Below are 17,691 nucleotides of genomic sequence, written 5' to 3'. Positions count from 1 at the left end.
ATGCCTAATAACTTTTAAATGTCATCATCCTATTAGTTCAACGTTATACCCACTAAAAGCATCAGTGGGGAGCTCCTCATTTCTTGTATCTCTGGAACATATTTTGTCATCACCAGCACTTTACTGCTTGAGCTCACACACACACATATACACACACATATACACACATACACACAGAAAGAGAGAGAGAGGGATATGTCTGAAGAAAGAGAGAAGAAGAAGAAGATAGAGAAAAAGAGAAGAGGGGAGAAGAAAAGAAAGGACAGGGGAAGGGAAGCAGAAGGGAGGGGAAGAGAAAACCCCACAACACCAAAGTTCCCCCAGTGCAGAGGGGATCAGGCTTGAAGCCAGGTAGTACACATGGAGCAGTATCTAAATGAGCTGTTTTGTCAGGACTATGAAGTATTCTTAAAAACCTGCAATATTGTCAGTGAAATTCTTGGTGATGGGAAGAGAAGCTTGAAGAGACTGAAAGAGGACCGGGTATTTCTCTGTGACAATGATACAAGAGCAAAAGAGACTGAGTGACTAATATAAGCCTTCAGGTTACTTTGGTAAGATCTCAGATTTGTAAAGTACTATAACAATAACTGTTCATTCTCTGAGGAAGAAGCAACTGAGGCAGGCTTGGTGTAAGTGAATTGCCTGAGATTTACTATTATAGACAAATTGGTTATACCAGAAAGAAGAGTCATACAGTTTCTGCTCCAAATGAAGGAACCAAGTATTGTCAAAGAGTTGCTTTGAAAAAGCCTTACTATATGTCAAAGCAGGAGTCAAAGAAGGGTGTTCCATATAGGAGCTCTCATCCTTTCAGTTCCCCATGGCTCCTCTGGCTATCCCACTAGTGTTCAAGGTTACAGCCTTTCCCTCGGCAACTTGTTCTTTAGCCAAGACAATCTATTGAGTGAAACTACAGCTTATGTTTAAGGACAAAAAGGGAGAAAAGGCAGCTCCCCCTCAGTGTGTGTGATCCTGGACTCAAGCCCTGGCACATACAGAGCTCCACAAACAGCACCAGGAGTGGATGTTCCATAGATAGCAAAACCATGCTTTGGTAGCTTTCCTTTAACTCTCTCTTCCTCAAGGAAATAAAACTTTAGAGTTGAAATGGGGAAGTCACTCAACAGTGGTACCTACCATGCCAGGAATTGGGTTCATTCTCTGGTACTACATAAAATAAAATAAAATAAAATAAAATAAAATAAAATAAAATAAGATGGGATGGGGTGGGGTGGGGTGGGGTGGGGTGGGGTGGGGTGGGGTGGGGTGGGATGGGATGGGATGGGATGGGATGGGATGGGATGGGATGGGATGGGATGGGATGGGATGGGATGGGATGGGATGGGATGGGATGGGATGGAAAATAAAGCAGAAACAAATCAATGGGACTACATCAAAATGAAAAGCTTCTGCACAACCAAAGAAACTATGACACAAATAAGGATACCCCTCACAGAATGGGAGAAAATCTTCACATGCCTTACATCAGACAAGAGGCTAATAACCAAAATATACAAAGAGCTTAGCAAACTTAGCAACAAACAAAGCAAATGGCCCCACATAAAAATCTGCAGAGGATATGAACAGAACATTCACTACAGAAGAGATACAAAAGGCTAACAAACATATGAAAAATTGCTCCAGGTGATTGATTGTCAGATAAATGCAAATAAAGACAACACTAAGATACCACCTCACCCCTATGAGAATGGCATACATCAAAAAGGACAGCAGCAACAAATGCTGGAGAGGCTGTGGGGACGAAGGAACCCTTTTGCACTGCTGGTGGGAATGTCAATTGGTCCAGCCTCTGTGGAGAGCAGTCTAGAGGACTCTCACAAGGGTAGACATGGACCTTCCATATGACCCAGTAATTCCTCTCCTGGGAATATACCCCAAGGACTCCATACCACCCAACCAAAAAGAAATGTGTATACCTATGTTCATAGCAGCACAATTCATAATAGCTAAAACCTGGAAGGAATCCAAGTGCCCAACAACAGATCAGTGGCTGAGAATGCTGTGGTATATATACACAATGGAATACTATGCAGCTATTAAGAACAATGAAGCCACCTTCTCTGATCCATCTTGGATGGAGCTAGAAGGAATTATGTTAAGTGAGCTACGTCAGAAAGATAAAGAAAAGTATGAGATGATCCCACTCATAAGCAGAAGTTGAGAAAGAAGAACAGAAAGGGAAACTCAAAGCAGACTTTGACTGAATTTAGAGTAGGGCACCAAAGTAAAAACCCTGGGTTGAAGGTGAGAGTGGATATTCAGCTTCACGGGGTGGGAAGGGTGGGGAGGATGGAATGGGACATAGTCTTTTGGTGGTGGGAATGGTGTTTATGTACACTCCTATTAATTTGTAGTCAAATAAATCACTGTTTAATTAATATGAGGGGAAAATGTGATTGAATGTCTCAAACTTTTTAATGCACAGACCATAGGCTGAGTCTTTGATAGGATGGAATGGAATGGAAAGGAATGAAAGAGTCTCACTGGGTCCTTATCTTTCTACCACCAAGAGCTTCACTGATAAAGGATCTTTCCTCCCTCAAACTTCTTGTGATTCATTCTGCACAATTAATATATAAAAGGATATGTTTTGTAGAGAAGCTGATTGTTTTGGATGCCCTTCTGATCATGATGAAAAAAATACAAAGAAGATTTTGAAAAATAGAAATATATGTCATTTAAGGTTTTGAGTTTATTCTAATAACTTCACATCAATTTGAGATTGCTTTTGTCTTTATTTTCTGTTTGAGAAAAGCTACCTAGAAGAATATTCAAGATATTTTAGTATGGGAGGTGGCACAGTGGGTAGAGTGTTGGACTCTATTCAGGCATGAGGTCCTGAATTCAATCCTCAGCAGTACATGTACCAGAGTGATATCTGGTTCTCTTTCACATTCTCCTCCTATCTTCCTCATTAATAAGTATATGAAGTCTATTAAAAATATATTAAAGATGGAGTTGGGTGGTAGTGCAGTGGGTTAAGCACAGTGGTGCAAAGCACAAGGACCGGCATAAGGATCCCAGTTCAAGCCCCCAGCTCCCCACCTGTAGGGGAGTCACTTCACAGGTGGTGAAGCAGGTCTACAGGTGTTTATTGTTCTCTCCCCCTCTCTGTCTCCCCCTCCTCTCTCCATTTCTGTCTGTTCTATCTAACAGCAATGACATCAGTAACAACAACAATAATAACTACAACAACAATAAAAATAAGGGCAACAGAAGTGAAATAAATAAATATAAAAATTAATATATATATTAAAGATATTTTAACTTGATACATATGTCATCTGAAGGCAAATGTCACTATGGCTACCTGTGTCTAGAATGGAACTGCCTATGGTCTCCACAGTTTAGGGTCACTGTAGATGGAACCATCTGTAGAAGGAGGGAATGTCACAGAGCTCTCCACTCAGAGCCAAATCTTACCAGGAGAACGCCCTCGGCTTTAATGCAAGCAATCCAGGTTCCTGGTGTAAGTGAAAATGGATCTGCAAAACCATTTCCACGGATGGTAACAAAGGCTGGCTCCTTATTTGGCAGGAAGATGACCTCTTTGCTTTGAGCAGCACCTATTTAAGAAAACAAAGATTATGCAGGTATAGCATTCCTCTAAAGTGTTGTGAATTTTATTGATTAATTTATTCTTTGATGGCATCAGAGCTTCGCTGCTCCACATTGACTTTTTCAGATAGAAAGAGAGAAGAGGGAGTCAGGCCATAGTGCAGTGGGTTAAGTGCACATAGCGCAAAGCACAAGGAATGGCATAAGGATCCCAGTTTGAGCCCCTGGCTCCCCGCCTGCAGGGGAGTCACTTCACAGGCAGTGAAGTAGGTCTGCAGGTGTCTATCTTTCTCTCCCCCTCTGTCTTCCTCTCCTCTCTCCATTTTTCTCTGTCCTGTCCAACAATGACGACATCAACAACAATAATAACTGCAACAATAAAACAACAAGGACAACAAAAGGGAATAAATAAATTAAAATATATTTTAAAAAAAGAGAGAGAGAAGAAAAGAAATCATAGCCCTGAGGTTTCCTCCAGAGTAGTCAGTGGGGGATGAGCCTGGGCCTGGGTCACAGGCATGACAAAGCAGTGCATAGTGCTTTGTATTTCAGACACTCAGTTCACACCTGATATGTCTAAGAAGGCTTGCTGCTAGTTATGCATGAATCATTATGTACTGCTCATATTTTTCAGTTATATGGATATACCTACAAGCTAGAAAAAGGCTCAGAAAGATTAATAAGATGTTAGCAATGGCTATCTATTTCAAAATGGTCATTGTTTAAATGTACTAAATGGCTCAATATATTAACAAATGCCAATGTTTGCAAACCTCCTTTGTATATACTAAGTATTCAACATGTTAGATGTTATATTATTTTCTCTCTTTTCTATGTAATTTAAAATTATAATTTCTACCAAAGACTAGGCATTCATCTTGAAATAAAACATTTTTGTTGTTTGTTCTCTTTCTTTTTCTGTATCACATAAAGGGCCTTCTATAGAGTATTTAGAAATAAACAACTGTTGCATCTGAGCTCAGCTAAACTTTTTCTCTTCAGATGACATGCTCACTTGAAATCCATGAATTCACTTTCTTATTTACTGTAAATAACTCCAGGACCCATTGTATGTCTGGTCTGGATCTAGATTCTGGGAATGAAGTGGCAAATATAGCAGCATGGCTTCTGCTCTCTGACAGTGGAGAAGGATGGGTCAGAGTTTTTAGAGCAGAAAACAGTAGAGAAGAATGTGTTATAGTATGGACAGTGGTATTTGGGACGAGGCAAAGGTTATTACAGTAATACACAACCAGGGATCTTGACTCCAAAGTGGGGTGTAAGATGTACTCACCTGTCTTGGGGAGATGTGAAAATGTACACCCATGATAATTCTGTAAATCAACATGCCCTCAATAAAGTAAAACCGAAGTTGAAAAAAAGGTGGGCCAGTAGGGCACCAAAGTAAAAACCCTGGGTAGAGGGTGAGGGCAGATGTTCACTGTCATGGGGCGGGGGGGGGGGGGGGGCGGAGAGGGGGAAGACACAATCTTTTGGTGGTGGGAATGGTGTCTATGTACACTCCTATCAATTTATAGTCATATAAATCACTATTTAAGTAATATGAAAGGGGAAAAATTGATTGAATGTCTCAAACTTTCTAAAAGCACAGACTTAGTCTTTTTAATATATAGACTGAGTCTTTGATGTGTTGACTCTTAAAAGCTTAGTCCAGGGAGAACAAAAGCAACCAGTGGCATAGCTATATGCAAACAATGTCAAAGGACATAAAATATGGTGAGGGTGTGTATGATACAGCAAATCCTAACAAAGGGATTTTTCAAAGTTAGCCCAATTGCTAAACAATGTGATTATTGCAATGACTATCTATTGTCTTCTTAAACCCTAAGACAACAGGAATCTCCTGCTTCCTCTATAGAGCCTATGTTTCCCCCAATCCTGGTACCTCTGGGGTGGGGCTCACTTCCCTGCATGCTTCTCTCAAGTCAGGCCAAAAGATATTGCATCCAGCAATTCCAGCCTAATCAATGCAATGAGTACCATCTCAGCATGCTTCACCTCAGACTGTGTACAGAGACATCAGGCATGAATGCAAACCCTTCACCCTCATCACTCAGGTGAGACCTTTCCTTTCATGGTATACTCTAATTCCATTCCAGGAGGTTCACTTCCTAACAAAGTCCCAAAACCTAGATATAGGCCATGTCCCGTAAGATAGAGCATATGTTCACATGTATCCATAAATCAGGGCAAAATATATACCTGAAAGCAAAAATACACAATAGTCTGTAGTGAGTCAGTATCAACTTCATAATGAAATAGTGTCCACTTAGACTTAGATACCCTCCTCACCTACTTCCTATTACAGTTCTCTCACTCACTCCAAAGCTAACCTCATCAAAGCAAAGACTGCAAAGCTGAATAAAGGCTAGAGACTGGCATACTTTAATGATGACTCTTTAGTCACTATCAGGCCATTCCACCAGCTGGGGCCCTAATCGGGGAGTCCTGAGATTCCCAAACAGAGTTGATGTGCCTAGACCTCAAATAAATCCCTCTCTCCATTGTTACCAGTCATTTCTAACAGGAACAACAAAATAGACTCCTTTGTGGGCCCCCATAGGGCCTTGCCCTCAACCTGGATCAACAATGGTAGAGAATGTTCCATCCTCTGAAGGGAGGATGAACAACATACTCTATGTTACACCTGAGGAAGATGGGTTCTGAAATTGGGGCAGCATGGAATGTTCCTACTTCTTCTTCTTCTAGCGTTTGCCCTTCTTCCGTAGCCAGTCAACAGCGTCAGGTTGAAAGCTGTCAGGAGCTGCTTGTTGCTGGCTTTGAAAGTGACTGGGATCCATGTGGATTCAGTTGGCTAGGAAGGATCGTCAGTTTCCCCAATGAATGGGTACTCACGGGATGCACCACGAGAAGGTCGATCCAATGTTCCTACTCATGACAACAGAATGTGAGCTCAGATCTACAGGGATGCAGAGGTCACACAGGCTCCTACGCTAATTATAGGCCCCAGATCACATCAAATCGATAGGGTTTATAGTAATATTTATACCCCTTTCCCATATTAGGGAGCTACTCTCTCCCCTGATTCAGCTTTCTGGTCCTTTTCCCAGCCATGACATCATCTCCCCAGACAATAATTAGGATCCGCCTGCATATCAGATTTCAGGCTCAGGCAAGAAACAAAAAACAAAACAAACAAACAAAAAACACTAGTCCTTTGAAATATAACTAAAATATGCCCACTAGCTATCTACAAAATGGAGGACACCCCAACACTTCATCTGCACTAGTCCAGCCTTAGGTCCATGATTGTTCAACAATTTGTTTGGCTTTGTATATTAACTCTCTTTTCAGCCACCAGGTTCCAGATGCTTTAGGATGCGACCAGACTTCCCTAGACAGACAGCCCTACCAATGTTCCTTGGTAGAGAGAGACAGGCTGGGAGTATGAATTGGCCTGTCAACGCCCATGTTCAGCGGGGAAGCAATTACAGAAGCCAGACCTTCAACCTTCTGTATCCCACAATGATCTTGGGTCCATACTCCAAGAGGGTTAAAGAATAGGAAAGCTATCAGGGGAGGAGATGGGATATGGAAGTCTGGTGGTGGGAATTGTGTGAATCTGTACCCATCTTATCCTATGGTTTTGTCAATGTTTCCTTTTTATAAATAAAAAATAAAAAATTAATTAATTTTTTAAAAGAATACAAAAAAATAAAAGAAAAAAAGGTGGGCCTTAGAGGGATAGCATACCAGAGGATGAGAAAACAGCTCAAAATGCATTCTGTGTTAACAGGAATCAGGAATGTTCCTGGAATTCTCCCCTCTGAGGCAGGCAGCTCTATTAGGAAGAGTGTGGGATCTGAAGACTGGGACTTGTCTACAAAAAAACATCTGGGAGCTTAGGCCATTAGCTCTTTCCCCTCACCTCTATTCTGATTAAGAGTTCTTAACATGTGAGGAAATGGACCCACAAACTACTTTGTAAATAACAAAGCAAGTCTGCTAGCTCCTCCTGTGAACACTCACTAATTAACCAGCAGTGCCATGACCTGACTGAGGCATCTAACTGGAGGGCAGTCATTTTGCATTTTTTTCCCTAGGACTGACTGCCATAGATGCTGATTTTGTTAGTGTTTCCTTTTTATAAATAATGATAAAAAATAATAAAATAAATGTCTACCAGACGCAGAAAAAAAAAAGAAAATGCTTAGATTTTTATGTTAAATTTTATCTCCAGTGGTGCAGTTCTGTGTAACTATAAGAGTCCTCTTTTATGTATTTTTGAGGAAGATGGGAATCAGAGCTTCAATAGGTATCATGCTGAGATCAGAGAGCTCATGAACGCAACTTCAGCTCTCTATCCACTGCAGAATCTCCTGGGCTACTTTTGTGGAAATCTGTTTCCAGGGCTAGTAGAAGCCCCAAGTGCCCATGGACATCCAGGCCTTCTGCGACTGTGGCACCATCTGTTGCCCCACTGGGCTTCTCTGCCCTCAGGAATCCTCACCCCTGAACAAGACAAGTTTCTGTCTGGAGTTCTCCTGGCTTCGTGCTTTACAATAGGCAGCCATCTCTCCTTGAATTATTTGGTTTGCTTGAAACAATGGGAAATTAAAGGCAGACAACCAAGATGTCTAAAACTACTACCATAGAGATGACACTACTGTACCAGGAATGAACTAGAAATTGGCTTGGGGGGGAGGGGCGGGTGATGGCCCACCTTGTTAAACGCATGCATTGTAGCATGCAAGGAAGCGGGTTCAAGCCTCTAGTCTCTACCTGCAGGGGATAAGCTTCATGGGTGGTGAAGCAGGGCTGCAGTTGTCTCTCTGTCTCTCTCCCTATCACCCCCTTCCCTTTCAATTTCTGGCTGCCTCTATCCAATAAATAAATAGATAATTCTTAAAATAATAATAATAAAAGAAATAGGCTTGATCCTGTGGTGATATCATCATTTATGACATTCTGCCAAGGCATATATGCTGTTACGGGATGTTTTAAATTTATCATTATTATTATTATTATTATTTTAACCTATTAAAGAGTTTAACATGAAGGAAAGGAAACTCAGAGCACCACTCTGACAGAAGTGATGTCAGAGACTAAGTTGGGAACCTCATGAATGAAAGTACTATGCCCTGCCAGTTGAAGCATTTCTTCAGCTGCTTTGTAAGTTTTTAGAATGATAGCTAATAATACATTTAATAGAAATATCAATCAGCAGAACCCTAGATGCTAAGAAGGTAGCAAATCACAGGGCTCCTAGGATACTGCCTTAACCAAATCATGCACCAGGTTTAACATTTTCCAAGGTCAACTGTGTAAGAACAACAACAAAAAAAATAGTGTTTACTAATTGATCATTTCTTCATTCTAAAAAAACTTGAATATTTGCCTACCTGCATTATCAGAAGATGGATAAATAGTTACATGACCATATACTTCTTTGGTGTCAGGGTTAACATATTTCAGAATAACACGAAATAAGGAAAGGCTTGATTCCCGTACATTCAACATGATCCTTACTTCATTCTGAAAAGTAGAAAAAATTGTAAAGCATAGAAGATAATCAGTTTAAGGAAGCATTATTCAAACAATAACTTTATTCAGATTTCCTTACTGATCTTATAATACACATACCTACACACACATTTAAGGCAGAAGACCAAGATCTCTGAAACTATCACCACCAGATGACACCCACTTTTCCAGGAATGAATTAGAATATTCAAATGTTCTCAGTAAGTACCCAGTCACTAGCCCTGCAAAGATGGAAACAGGCGAGTCTAACAACAACGTAAATCAAGATGGAATAAAAATACTCTCTCTCAGTATCTAGGACCCTTTCAGATCTTTTTGTAATTAGGCAGGCAGGGTGAAATACTTGCTGGGCTAATTTAAGGAAAGTTACAGGGAGAAAGCTAACCACCACTGGCTGAGATATTAAAGGCAGAAAATGAAAGGTAGGTGTGTTATTTTAAACTTCCACCCTACAGAGAGGTCTCGCCAGCACTCATTTCACAGACATCAAATTCTATGTGGTTACAGAACTGGATGCTGGTTAAGGAAAGGTGACAAGGCCACTAACACATTAGTGGTAAAATTTGGATGTAACTAGGATATTCCTAGAAAATCACATAAAGTTGTGGTCCAGGAGGTGGCATAGTAGATAAAGCATTGGACTTTCAAACATGGGGTCCTGAGTTCAATCCGTGGCGTGATGTCTGCTTCTTTCTCTCTCTCCTCCTATCTTTCTCATTAATAAATAAATAAAATCTTAAAAAAAAAAAAAGAAAATCACATAAAGTTTATTTCAATCTACATCCAAGAATAATGTGGGTATTTCGACCAGAGTAAGGGGTTTTTCTCTCTATTCAGCTGCCCCTAGGAATCACAGAATACTCTGTATTGTTGAGTCCATGCTATTGAAGTAAACAGGAGATTGTTTTAAGCTTAAACTACAGACTACATGACCAGATCCAATTAAGGTGCATAAAAGTGCTCATGAAATAATGGTTACTTTGTTCTCTCCTCTAGCTCATCTGTGTGATAAAATGAAGTGAACTTAGTTGAGTGAACCAGCAATGACAATATAGAAGGACTCTGAGTATTATACTCATTCTGGGTGTGTGTGAGAATACAACTGACCCACAATGAGAGTGTCCAGCTCTCCTTCAGAACTAGACAGAATTCATCCTCAAATATTTAAAATTGGAAAAAATTATTGGGAACAGACTAAAATAAGTGCTTATGGGATATCACCATGGCCCTCTGACTAAAATTCATCATTAAAATTCAGGGAATAAATCAAATACTAACTGACCTCAAAGGAGATAACAATAAAACAACAATAGTAGATTTTAATATATCACTCACAGTAAGAGACAAATCATCAGGACAAAAACTCAATCAAAAAACAAGGAAATACTACAACTACAATAAAGTTAATGTAACTCAAAAAAATTAGGAAAAATCCTCCTTTATGTTAACCAGATATTTCAAACTATAAACACCTATGAGAAGTATTTACATATTAGATAAACTCTTAAATACCCTTCTCTAACTTGATAGAAGTCACTGCTTTCATGTAATTTATTTTTTAATACAAAAAAGAAGTCAGAGGAGGGACCTAAAGAAAACAAACAAAAAAAATTAAATTGTTACAGCCAGTGAGACCTGGGTCCTGTCCCTAGCACCATCTATGACATAATCTTTCTCATAAAAAGATTTTAATTAAAAAAGAAACTGAATTGTTGAATTTGGGGAGGAGAAAAGACTGGAGCACATTAATATCCTGGGCATTGTTTAGGAAAGTAGGCTAGATGGAGAGTTCCAGCTAGGAGAGAAGCAGCTTTTATTCGAGACCAAAAGATCTTTGAGCCTGCCCCAGTTTCTGTATGGATGAGCTAAGAGAGTTAGTGAGTACAAGTTCTGGATACTATGAACATCAGTATACCTTTTCTATTCTGAAACTTCTCCACTGAGAAACCAGGTTTGCTCTCTTTTCAAGAGATTAACCTCAAAGAGAAGTTGTAAGAACAAAACTTCAAATGACTATGTAGAAATGGTTAGCTATCCTCAAATCTGGTGAGATCTTTCCTAACACATAGGACTACCTACAACCACATTAGATGGCACACCATTTAACAAGTTACAGATGCTAGATATAAGCCTAGGGTTTAGGGCACTGGGTACAGGTGTACATGTAGCCATAAGCAAGGGGTAATTATATAACTCAAGTTAAAGTGCTCAATAGTCCTCAATGATTAGACTTAGACCTAATAAACCTAGAATCCTAGTTGAAGTGCCTAAAGAAGGCATCATAAATTCCCTAGTCAATTAGACTAAGACCAAATTAGCTTGGCAATCTAGCAGAAAGGTCCTAAGAAAAGTACCCTGGACCCCCACCTCTCCAGAGCCCTGCCCCACTAGGGAAAGATAGGGACAGGCTGGGAGTATGGATCGACCTGCCAACGCCCATGTCCAGAGAAGATGCAATTACAGAAGCCAGACCTTCTGCACCCAATAATGATCCTGGGTCCTTTCTCCTAGAGGGATAGAGAATAGGCAAGCTTTCAAAGGAGGGGGATGGGATACAGAGTTCTGGTGGTGGGAACTGTGTGGAATTGTACCCCTCCTAGCCTACGGTCTTGTTGATATTTTTTATTTTATAAATAAATTAATAACAATAAAAAAGACATCTCAAAAACCTAATTCTGGTTGGGTTCAGCAAATGGCACTAAATGCTTAAACAACTGGGAGAAAGTCTAAGGTCATCAGATAAAGAGAGGATTACAAAAGTTGGACAAGGACAAGAGACTGGCTCACTTAACTGGTCAATATCATACCACCTCATCATCAGGGGCCTTAGTCATGGAATCCTTAGATTCCCACACAAATATGATTGGTCTAGACCTCTAATGGATCCTCTCTCCACCACCACTGGTCACTTCCTTCAGAAAAGGCATCATAAGCCCTCTTGCGAGCCTTCCCAGGACCTTGCCCCCACCATAGAACAGTGATGGTAGGGATTGTCCCAGTCTCTGACAGGAGGCTGAGTCATCCTGCCCTGCCACTGAGGAAGACTGGTCCAGAAATGAGTGCAGTCTGCAATGCTCTCAGCTGTGACCATGAGCTGTGAGCTCAGACCAATACGGTCTCAAAGTTTACACAGGCTCTTGTGCTAAATATATATATGCCCTGGGTGCGGTGGATGGAGGTAAATAAGTAATTTTATTCATAGACCTTTTTTTTTCAAGAATAGGAGCTACTTACTCTGCTCTAATCTAATTTTCTAGCCCTTTTCTCTACTCTGACACCATCTTCTCAGACAATATTTTTATCCAACTTCATGTTAATTACCAAACTCAAGCAAAAACTGCCATAGTTGTGGACCCTTAAAAACATGCCTAAGATGGGACTTCCTAGCTTTCTTCCACCCTAAAATCCCTAATCTCAGCTGCTTTGTTCCTACTTTTTGGTTCCTGTTCATTATCCATTTTGTTTCACTTTATATTTTGCCCCCTTCCAGAAACAAAGTTGCAGATGCTGCCATGATTCCATCTTGAATTCTCTGGGCAGACAACCTCACCAATGTGTCCTGGAGCCCCACCTCTTCAGAGCTCTACCCCACTAGGGAAAGACAGAAACAGACTCGGCATATGGATAGACCTGCTAATTCCCATGTCCAGCAGAAAATCAATTACAGAAGCTAAACTCCCACCTTCTGCACCCCCAGAATTAATAAATGATCCATATTCCCAGTGGAGGAGAAGTGATAGGAGGAAGAAGAAGGCTTTGAACTCCAGTTCTATCATAACCCAGAGAGAAGGGGACAAAGAGAGGGACATCTGGATGTAGGAATAGGGTTACATGTAGCTTGGAAAGGAAGAGAAGATGAGACCTTAAAAGGAGGGACAATTATATACAAATATATACATATTTGTATATAAATAATGATTAACTCATATCTGCAACCTTAGAAAAACTGTTATAGCTTACAGTAAAAGGATTGTGGATTCAGAACTCTGGTGGTTGCAATGGTAGGGAATTATACCCCTGTGGATGTAATTTTGTAAATCAATATTAAATCAGTAATAAAATAAAGAATAATAAACATATCAAAAAAAGAAATGGCTAGCTATAAATATTGTATTGATATTAGCTCTAAAGGCTACAAAACAGTGTATACATTTTCTTATTTATATCAATACAAATGCAAGACATAATAGCAAAGAATGAAAGAAAGAAGATATATGACAAAGGAAAATTAAATAGCACTAACTAGGACTGAAGAGATAGCACAGTGGTTTGTCCACATAGCAATCACACTTGAGGTCCCTGAGGCTCTAGGTCTAAACTAATCACAGGTACAATCATCATCCAGAACTGATATATACATCCCTCTCTCTGCCTTTCTCCCTCTCCCTCTCCCTGTCCTTGTCCTGTCCTTACCCCTCCTTCTCCCTCTCTCTAAATATAAAGTACCTTTAAACTATCACTTAACATCCCCATTTCTCTTAGTCCCTATTTAAAGAGTAATTCAGAGTTTTAAAAAGTTCAAAATTAGTAACATAAGCTTTATAATAGTTATTTTAACTCAACTCATTTTTATTTTCTATAAATGACTCTCAGAATTTCTCTAATGTTAAAATACAGCCAATTTGCATTTATAAAACTTCTATCTTTAAAAAAAGCCTCCAGCAATAAACACCATTTATCTTTTTTATAATATCCAATTTTTAAAATTATCTTTATTTCATAGAGACATCCAGAAATATAAAGGAAGAGGGAAACAAAGAGGGAGAGAGACAGAGAGACACCTTCAGCCCTACTTTACCACTCTCAAAGCTTTTCTCCTGCAGGTGGGAACTGGGGGCTTGAACTCGGGTCCTCATGCACTGTAACATGTGCACACAGCCAGGTGTGCCACCACTTGGTCTCACCATGTATCTTTAATCCAGTCATTTTTTTTAGTATTTGGGGGGCCACCTTAAAGTATTACTAACCTGTGAGATATATATATATATATATACTAACTCTTATCCATACTATGAAGAAAGAGAATCTTGGAATCAATCTGGGGAACATCTCACCTTTTGGGTGAAGGGACTCCCAGAGGTCTGTGAGTGTGTGTACAGGCCACTGGACACATACCTGCACTGAGGTCATCTGGGCATAACCTCTCCAGCTAAATTCAGGAAACTCCCGGGGGTCAAAGCCAAATCGAAGTTCTCGTCCACTAGGTACTGTGCCATCTTCAATTTCATACTTCATGTGATGCAGATTCGGGAAGTAGTAATTGTCTTCAGGTCTTTTATGCATAAGCAGTAAACGTAGATACAGCAAATTAGATTTGTTGTTAATCTTAATTCTTTTTATCCCAACCAACTAGACCAATTAAAAGCACTCCTACCAAATGTGGAAGGGTATATTAAATGAGGACAAATTCAAGAGGGCCAAGTTCTTTCTCTAAACCATTGCCTCCATTCACGTAAATATTCACATAAAACACACCTAATACCTACAAGCACACTAAAACAGTAAAATGAGAAAGTCAGTCATGTGACCTTTGGTGATAGCATCCTTTACTACATTCTAATTAGCAGTCAACTATTTAACAAGGTCAAATTAACTTATTTAGTGTAAGTTTATTCATTGGCTTATTTTTTATACTCCAAGCATAAATTAATATCTATGTTCTAAATAAAATAGCTATACTAATAAAATGAAAAAATGTTGCATGATTAGATGCGTTATATATGCCATTCTAACGATCAGTGTAAGCAAGTATATATAATATGTCCATATACTATATATAAATGTATAATTTACATAGTTCTCTTAAACTGCATACCTGCAAGTGGATTTCTCTCAAGAGTCCCATAATGAGAATCACAGAGAAAGATATAAAATATAGACATAGATATGGAACATTCTACTACTCCTGTGACATTTATATTCAAACTACTTGAAGTTATTCAGAATGGCACATCTTGACAATGTACTTAATGAATTGAAAGCCACAGAAATCAGTCAAAAGAAACATGTCTGCTGTAAGAATTAAGAATGTGAGGGAGGGTCTCTGGCTTTTTTCAGCCACATCAAAAATGCATTCTTTACACCAGTTTGGGTAATAAATTTTATTGTGAAAAAAAAAAGTGTCAGGCCACCCCTAACATCTCAGTTATTTACACCCAGATATAAAGGTAGTGTATCTGCCTAAAGAGACAACTGCTTGGGCTGAGGAGACAGTATAATGGTTTTGCAAAAGACTCTGATGCCTGAGGCTCTGAGGTCCCCAGCACCACCATTAAGTCAAAGCTGAGTAGTGCTCTGGTCTTTCTCTCTGCATCACATTAAAATTAAATTAGATTAAATTAAACTAAAATCTTTTAAAAACTGCATTGTTACAACCAGTTACCAGGAGATTACAGCTACATTTAAGCACTATTTATAAGTTCTGCTTTCCAGAGTAGCAGCAGCAATAGAAAATGGTGGTGACTCTTAACAATTTTTGGAAATCATACTGTGTTTTACACCATACCACTTATGAATACAGGAATACTGATCCCCCCATAATTGAAATAATGAATACATATTTATGTATACACAACTTCTGACCCACCTCCAAATTTAACTACTGACACAACCTTCTATTAGTTAATAGGGCTTTTTGTTTGTTTTTTGGTCACCACTGTTGTCACTGGGGCATGGTGCCTAAATATCTCTGCCATTCCCAATGCTATTTTTTTCTTCTTGTTTTTGATAGAGGGTGAAAGACAAGGAGGAGAAGAGGAAAGACACTTGTGGTCCCACTCTACTGCATATAAGACTCACCCTACCTGCTCCTGGGGTCTTTACCCCCATCCTCTAATATACTTGGTCCTCAGAGTCAGGCACTGGACCTAAGGGGAAAAACAGGACTCTGTCTCTTCAGTGATAGATGGAACCATTTGCTGGGCTCCTCCATTCTGTGACATCAATATGGACGTTTGGTTATCAGAACCCATTCCCTGCATCATCAACTCTAGTTTCCCAAGCCTGACTTCTTGTTTTTGTGCAAACTTCCCAGTGAGGTGACACTGTGACCAGTACGATGGACAAAGTTTTGTGAACAATGTTATTTTCTGTTCTTGTTCGATTCACTAATAATTGTTCAGCTTTCAAAGGACCCTTATGTTCCCTCTCTCCTCCTTAAGACCACTTCTCTTGTCACTAGAACAGTCAGTAAACATAGCACTGTATCAGCCTTCCAGAGCATCCTGAAGACTCACCGCTGGCAGGTCTTCCCCACAACATGCTCTCGACACTGGCATGCCCCAGATGGCCTGCTGCACATAGGGCTGATGGCTCCACCGACATCACACTGACATCCTGAAAGGTAGGTAACAGAGTCAGTTACCCATCAAAACACATCCATGCTTTCCCTCCAAGGGAAATGGAAGTCCATATGCCTACAGTGGTAATGCCATGTCCTACTTCTCCTGCCACATCTTATACTGAGCAAGTATTTTTAAGAACTTCCCAAACTAAGATAGCATGTCTCCCCTGAAAGGACTTTTGTAAGGTGGAGATGCACTTGTGGGACAATAGCCCATATATATATATTCACATATATATTTATACATATGACATCAGCAATGTATAGATGAAAGAGAAGTTGTAGAAGCAATCTCATTTGAAATTAATTATAAGTTTTAGCTGAATGTTTGGTCAAATTCCCTTGAAATAAGTTCCCATCAGGAAGTCTGTATGGAGACAGTAAGCTCAGAAGAAAGCCTATCCTCATGGACTCTGTCCATCAGCACTTTTTATTTTTATTTTTCTATAAAATGGAAATATTGACAAGACTATAGGATAAGAGGGGTACATATCTACACAATGCCCACCCCCAGAGCTCCATATCCCATCCCCTCCCCTGATAGCTTTCCTATTCTTTATCCCTCTGGGAGTATGGACCCAGGGTCATTATGGGTGCAGAAGATGAAAGGTCTGGCTTCTATATAATTGCTTCCCAGATGAACATGGGCATTGGCAGGTCAATCCATACTCCCAGCCTGTCTCTCTTTCCCTAGTGGGGCAGGGATCTGGGGAGGCTCCAGGACACATTGGTGGGGTCATCTGCCCAGAGAAATCTGGTTGGCATCATGGTAGCATCTGGAACCTGGTGGCTGAGATCCCCAGGTTGAAAGCAGCTTCCTTGCAGAGTTCACATCAGGTGTTCTCTCCAAGCTGCCATCTTGGCTCTGTCTCCCCTATCAGCACTTTTTCTTTACTCTGGACTGACTAGAATTCACTTACCTTGACATCCAAAGTAATTGTCCTTTTCCAAAGCAAAATATCCATCTTCACATGTGTCACAAGAATCGCCAGTAACATGGGACTTGCAGTGGCAGTCACCATCTTGCTGCAGAAGAATGACAGCAGTTGGTAAGATTATCAAATGTTTCTAATCTTCCAGATTTAAAGCTAACCCACTATAAAATATGCAGCTGTGCATCTCACATCTGCAAACTCCCCAACGGATTACCATGTGCTGTGTACATCTGCAGAGGACCAGTGGTCTCCCACAGAAACTCCACCATCAGGTCATGTAACATTCCACCAATAACTATATGAAAA

General features: G+C 40.0%; 1 protein-coding gene across 1 annotated transcript in view; it reads right to left on the bottom strand.

Moving 5' to 3' along the window:
• Window positions 1–17,691, bottom strand: part of LAMA3 (laminin subunit alpha 3) — a 266,943-nt gene that overhangs the window by 85,746 nt on the left and 163,506 nt on the right. Inside the window, exons 17-21 of the mRNA XM_060174081.1 lie at window positions 17,371–17,476; window positions 16,344–16,443; window positions 14,224–14,380; window positions 8,967–9,099; window positions 3,448–3,590 (exon numbers count right to left, since the gene is read on the bottom strand). Of these exons, the coding sequence (XP_060030064.1) occupies window positions 3,448–3,590; window positions 8,967–9,099; window positions 14,224–14,380; window positions 16,344–16,443; window positions 17,371–17,476 (639 nt within the window). The remainder of the gene's footprint in view (window positions 1–3,447; window positions 3,591–8,966; window positions 9,100–14,223; window positions 14,381–16,343; window positions 16,444–17,370; window positions 17,477–17,691) is intronic.

Source organism: Erinaceus europaeus, chromosome 15, assembly GCF_950295315.1.
Source record: "Erinaceus europaeus chromosome 15, mEriEur2.1, whole genome shotgun sequence".
Classification (NCBI taxonomy): domain Eukaryota; kingdom Metazoa; phylum Chordata; class Mammalia; order Eulipotyphla; family Erinaceidae; genus Erinaceus; species Erinaceus europaeus.
The sequence above is the reverse complement of the archived record's forward strand: the minus strand, read 5'-3'. Positions and strand labels throughout refer to the sequence as shown.